The sequence below is a fragment of the Taudactylus pleione genome, unplaced genomic scaffold, assembly GCF_031769625.1.
Source record: "Taudactylus pleione unplaced genomic scaffold, aTauple2 ptg000145l, whole genome shotgun sequence".
NCBI lineage: Eukaryota > Metazoa > Chordata > Amphibia > Anura > Myobatrachidae > Taudactylus > Taudactylus pleione.
The window spans coordinates 2,548,801-2,554,800 of record NW_028284547.1 but is presented as its reverse complement, the minus strand read 5'-3'; the positions used below and the strand labels follow the sequence as shown (position 1 = coordinate 2,554,800).

General features: G+C 48.0%; 1 protein-coding gene across 1 annotated transcript in view; it reads left to right on the top strand.

Annotated features, from left to right (window-relative positions):
• Nucleotides 1–2,425: 2,425 nt before the first annotated feature.
• Nucleotides 2,426–6,000, top strand: part of CACNA1A (calcium voltage-gated channel subunit alpha1 A) — a 300,806-nt gene continuing 297,231 nt past the window's right edge. Inside the window, exon 1 of the mRNA XM_088473953.1 lies at nucleotides 2,426–3,146. Within this exon, the coding sequence (XP_088330079.1) occupies nucleotides 2,899–3,146 (248 nt within the window). The 5' untranslated portion in view covers nucleotides 2,426–2,898. The remainder of the gene's footprint in view (nucleotides 3,147–6,000) is intronic.

The window sequence follows — 6,000 nt, the reverse complement described above, 5'->3', positions numbered from 1 at the left end:
ACGCATGTAGAGACAGACTGGTGACAGTGTGTGACGCGGGTAGAGACAGACTGGTGACAATATGAGACACATCTAAAGACAGACTGGTGACCGTGTGTGACGCCCATAGAGACATACTGGTGACCGTGTGTGACGCGTGTAGAGACAGTCTGGTGACAGTGTGTGACGCGTGTAGAGACAGACTGGTGACAGTGTGTGACGTGTGTAGAGACAGACTGGTGACCGTGTGTGACACCTGTAGAGACAGACTGGTGACCGTGTGTGATGCATGAGGAGACAGAGTGGTGACCGTGTGTGACGCGTGTAGAGACAGACTGGTGACCATGTGTGACACGTGTAGAGACAGACTAGTGACCGTGTGTGACACTTGTAGACAGAATAGTGACAGTGACACGTGTAGAGACAGACTAGTGACCGTGTGTGACATGTGTAGAGACAGACTAGTGAAAGTGTGTGACACGTGTAGAGACAGACTAGTGACCATGTGTGATTCATGTAGAGACAGACTAGTGACCATGTGTGACGTGTGTAGACAGACTAGTGACAGTGTGTGATTCATGTAGACAGACTAGTGACCGTGTGTGACACGTGTGGACAGACTAGTGGCAGTGTGTGACACGTGTAGAGACAGACTAGTGACCGTGTGTGACATGTGTAGAGACAGACTAGTGACCGTGTGTGACACGTGTAGAGACAGACTAGTGATGGTGCAGTGTGTGGAGAGATAAAGCAGTAAGAGAGCAGTAACTGAATACATATAAATTAGTAGTAGGTTAGCAGCAAAATAATAATATATAATAATAATAGTAGTGCCTGGGAAATGATGACACTCAGGCGGTGTGATAGTGACAGTCAGGCAGGGATGGAATAGTGCCAGTCTGGTGGTGATAGCACGGTGACACACACTAGTGTGATGGCAGACTATTGTCACAGCAGGGACAAGGGGCGGTCAGTGCTGCACTTGTGTCAGCCCAACTTACTCATCGGTGATAATAACATAGTGTCAGGAAATAGATGGAGCAGTGACAGTGATAAAGCAGGGACCCTATTTGTGATCATGCCCCGACGTGTGTGCCACCCTGTAGTGAGTAATATAATGTAATGATTCTGGTAAGCAGGTCTCTTTCCTGCTTTGGCACATGAAGTGTTAAGCTTGGTGCAGTAGTACAGGCTGCTGCTGCTGTAGCGTTCAGCACCTCGGACAGCTCCCACTGACTCCCCTGCCTAGCCTCTGTGTGTGTGTGTGTGCAGTGTGACACATCATCACTGCATCGCTTCCCTCTTACTCAGCAGCGCCCTCTACAGCTCACCCTAACTTCTCTTACCCACAGCTTACACTCTCTCTCTCTCCCTTATTTCACCTCTTCATGTTCCATTCACCACAATACTCTGTTGTATCTCTTACAGTGCTCATCACACCTCTTCCCCAGCTGCCATTATCTTCCCCTCTAGTACTATCTACTTCCCTTGGCATATTCCTGCCTTCCCTCCTGATCCTGTGCCTCCTGCTCCCCCATTCCCTCCCCCCACCTACAGAAACTCCTGTGGGTTTGGCAGGACAGCTGCTGCAGTGATTGGCCTAGGGCTCTCATGTGTGGATCAGACTGAGCAGCCAGGATAAATGGCCCAAGCTTATGCTCATTACACCTCCACCTTCCCCTGAATGGTAATATTAGGTGTATCATTTATACATCTCCATCTAGCTGCTGCCCAAACTTATCCTGGCCAGGCCATTAATGCTCTGTATGTCCATTAACCTCTTATTTCACCCAAATGTTCAGGAGATTAATGGCCGATTCTAGGCAAACCTTTTAGCATCTCAAAGGACTGGGGGAGTGGTGATGAGGACTGCAGCATATCTCTGCCCTCCTTCTTCTCCCATCTCTCTCTCTCTCTCTTCTCCCCCTCCTCCTGTATTACTCTCTCTGCTCCTGCTGCTGTGGAGGATTGGTACCTAGCTGCTATCTTCCCAGACTGGACCACAAACTGGAGTTTCATATTTGAGGCAGAGATGTGGGCAGTGAGAGGAGGGATCCTATGGAAGCCTCTAGCCCCAGCAAACAAAATCACCCCCCAAACCAGTCTCTCAACACCCCACTGTCATTCATTCGTTAACCAATTGGGCTGGCACAAATTATTTTCCCCGTCTCTAAATGTCGCCGTGGCTAAATCGTGAGGTGCTCGGAGACTCCCCCGTACTCTGATTCCTGCCTCATCTTCCTCTTCTCGCTCCCAGTGCCCCCCCCACCCACCACCCCCCCTCTCATCCACCCCCCTCCTCCTCCCACCGCCCCGGACGGATTGCAGGATCTTGAAAGATGCAGCTCTGAAAACGGCAGCTGTGACAACGGCAGAGCGTGCTGGGGAGAGGGTCCGCACCGCAAGACCCCCTTCAGTGGCTTTTTTTTTTTTCATTTTCATTTTCCTTTTTTTTTATCATTTTAATTTTTCTCTTTTATTTATTTCTTTTTTTGTAAAGACAGGAGAGGTGGCGGGGGAATGATTGATCCCTCCCTGTATATAACCGGAATTTTTATACACATATATCTATTTTTGTTGCCTGTGAATTGGACTTGCATGCATGAAGACCCTGTATAGGATCCCATATGTGTGTACAGACAGATCTCCGGACATATTGATGGGCATACTTCAGCAGTTGGCTGTGTGTTCTCTCTGCTCAGTACACAACTGTTAAGTCCGGCTCCTCTCAGTACATTTATCTCCCTGTTTCTATGTGAGCACCTGTCTGCGGAGATACCTGAGCTAAGTGCAGCCAGATCCAGGACATTGCCTGTCTGGATGAGATGTGATGCTTTGCAGCGTCTTTTCCTCTACTTTTCCTACATCTTTTCCTTGCTCCTCGCTTTCCGGTAACCCGCGGACTTTGCCCCCGGCATCATGGGGGCTCGCTTCGGGGACGAGGTGCCGGCCCGCGGCGGGGGAGGCGCAGGTCGTGGAAGTCGACAAGGTGGGCCACCGGGGGCCCAGCGGATCTACAAACAATCAATGGCACAGAGGGCCCGCACCATGGCGCTGTACAACCCAATCCCAGTACGGCAGAACTGCTTTACCGTCAACCGTTCCCTCTTCCTCTTCAGCGAAGACAACGTGGTGAGGAAATACGCCAAAAAAATCACCGAATGGCCATATCCTTTTACCGCTGGGGATGGTTGTGGTGGCGGAGGGGGGGGGGGGGGAGTGTGCATCATGCGGGTTGTGGAAGTGGAAATGGTCCATGGTGTTTCAATAGGTACACATGAGCTGTGATAGTGTGTGTCCATTTACATGTGCATGTACGTAGGTCCATTGGTGTGGGGCAAGTAAGTCTATAGGAACGTCAGCAAATGGGGATCCGCTGTATGTGGTAAACAGGTGCTTAACTGTACGTGCAGCAATTTACTGTATATCCCTATAGAGCATACAATATGGCATGTTGTTCTGCATGTATATCTTCCTATGTAGATCTTCATGTGTGCATAATACAAATAACAGCATATAGCATGTGTGTGCATCTACACAAATCTACTATATATATATATGTATATAATGTCACGCACACGACTATCTTTGTGCACATACATTTCCTCTATGTGACGTGCTGTGTGCTGTACGTCTTGCCAGGACTCATACAGTATAGCAGGATATGAGCTGTGTGTGTATAAATAGACATGCACAGCACTGGTATGGTCAGAGATATAACAGCTGAATGCTGCACTGACATGGTCCCCTATAACACCTTCTGCTGTATGTGTGTGTCTTGTACTTATATACACACACACACACACACACACACACACACACACACACACACACACTCTCTCTCTCTCTCTCTCTCTCTCTCTCTCTCTCTCTCTCTCTCTATCTAGCACTGCAGTACATTGCTCCATTAATAAATTTGGCTGATATTGCTGCATTTGATCCAGCCCTTCTGTGCACATATCTTTGAGGTTTACCGGCTGATCGGAATAGTACAAAATGTCATTATTGTACTGTATATGTATTTCTCAGTGAGGTCTTATTTTCCATAAACGCTGCACACAGATCTATCTATCTATCTATCTATCTATCTATCTATCTATCTATCTATCTATCTATCTATCTATCTATCTATCTATCTATCTATCTAATCTCTCACATTTCTTTATCATGTCTAATAAATATGCTTGTACTGTATCTATTCTACACAGTATTTCATATATGTCTTTTTTATCAAATGTCTGTCCTTATGACTATTTCCCTCTGTGCACCTTAATAGCTGACAGTTGTGTAGAAAATCTCCCCCACTTACACTGTAAAAGAAAAGTTCTCATGTGTGGCGTTATTTTTGGGTCTGAATTTGGATAGTGACGTACAGTGAAATCCGCCCTTCAGCTGTTTTCCCGGGGAAGCGTGAGAGCGAGCAGGATGCACGGCAGCAGCGCTGGGCAGATTTGCTGCAGAAAGTCTCACAGGGCTGTTGCTGATCTCTCTGGAAGCAGACCTGCTATAACCCGGCCCTGAGGGTATCTCTGATCACTGGCACTGAATGGGTTAATGGGCATCTAAATATCAGGTGTTAATACATATCATTTGAGGTGCTGGTTTGAAGAGCTTGCAATCTAGGTGTGTTGTGAAAGGTGCCACGTACTGAATATAACAGCTGTCGTGTGGCGCGTGCCGGTTGAGAATACATTAGAGGTGCTGGGTCAGTCTACAGGAGTCTGTGCTGAGTTGATGCTCTGTGTTTGAATCTGCTCTGTGAGATATGGAAAGGAAATTGTTTCCTGATGTTTGACTCAGGCCCTGAATCAAAAACGAACCAATGATTGACTCATTTCTTCCTGTCTTTAGCCCGAGCTCCAGATAGCCAGCGTCAGAGAGCTTTAATGGATGAGATGCACAAGCTAGGCTGGAGGGGCTGTGACTTATGTGCCAGCTTATGTGGGGCACACAGGGTTGTTGCAGGGACTGTATTACTCTGACGCTAGTGATGGGTTATTATAACGTACATTAAGATGGTCCAGGAGAACATTGAATGTTACCCAACAACTTACTGTATGTGGCAACTTTCAAAACGACCTGACTCTTTTCCTTGAATAAAAGGGCAAGTACAGAAGTGTCGTGGTGGTGGGGGGTGGGAATCCAGCCTGCGAAGAAGACTTCATGCACGGGGCTTCTGCTGTGCTTGTTGTACAGCAGATCATTTATAGATTTTAAAACATCCCATTCAGAACGTCTCGCCTGAGGGAGGGGACTCCAAACGGCTTTGCATGCCCATGTGGACCATGTCGCCCTGAAAGCTTGCAATCTCTACCTGCCGCACCTGCTCAGTTAGCCAGAAATGAGGCCTTGCTTATAGCGGCCTGAGGCCCGAAAACCTAATCCCAGTGCTGTACAATCCGGCACGCTGTAAAAACATCACAATGCGGTGTCCTGAGTTGGTTGGTGGTCTAAGCCATAGCAGAAACAGATGGCAAGGCGAGGGGTATGATGATGCCATGTATTTATAGTAGTCAGTTCCTATTAGACCCCCCTATATAACGCAATCCTCATTACACACACATATATATATATATATATATATATATACACGCACAGCAGGTCTATGGGCCTGATTCAGTAGAGGATGCTAATGCGATTGCAGCTGCGATTTCGCATGGAACGCATCTGCGAAAATATGCTAATACCTGCCAAAGCCCAGCCGGCATAGAGACGCCCATTGCTGCTTTCTCATATCCGTCCAATGTCGCTCTTCTGCAAAAACATCGGTACCATCGACGAACATCGATCACTCGCGCAGCATTTGCAAGTCTGTCCGGCCGCTGACACTGCAGCTCTCCTCGTACGCAGAGGGCTCTCCTGCTGCCTATGCGCTCGCAGTGGCTAATTTATGCAGGCCCATGAAACGGTGTTCAAGCGGTCATACACGCCTGCCTTCTTCCGACCACCTCCTCGTTACCACCCCCAAATGCTGACAGCCTGCCCCTCACTGTCCGATGAATTCCTCTGTGCATCCGTAAT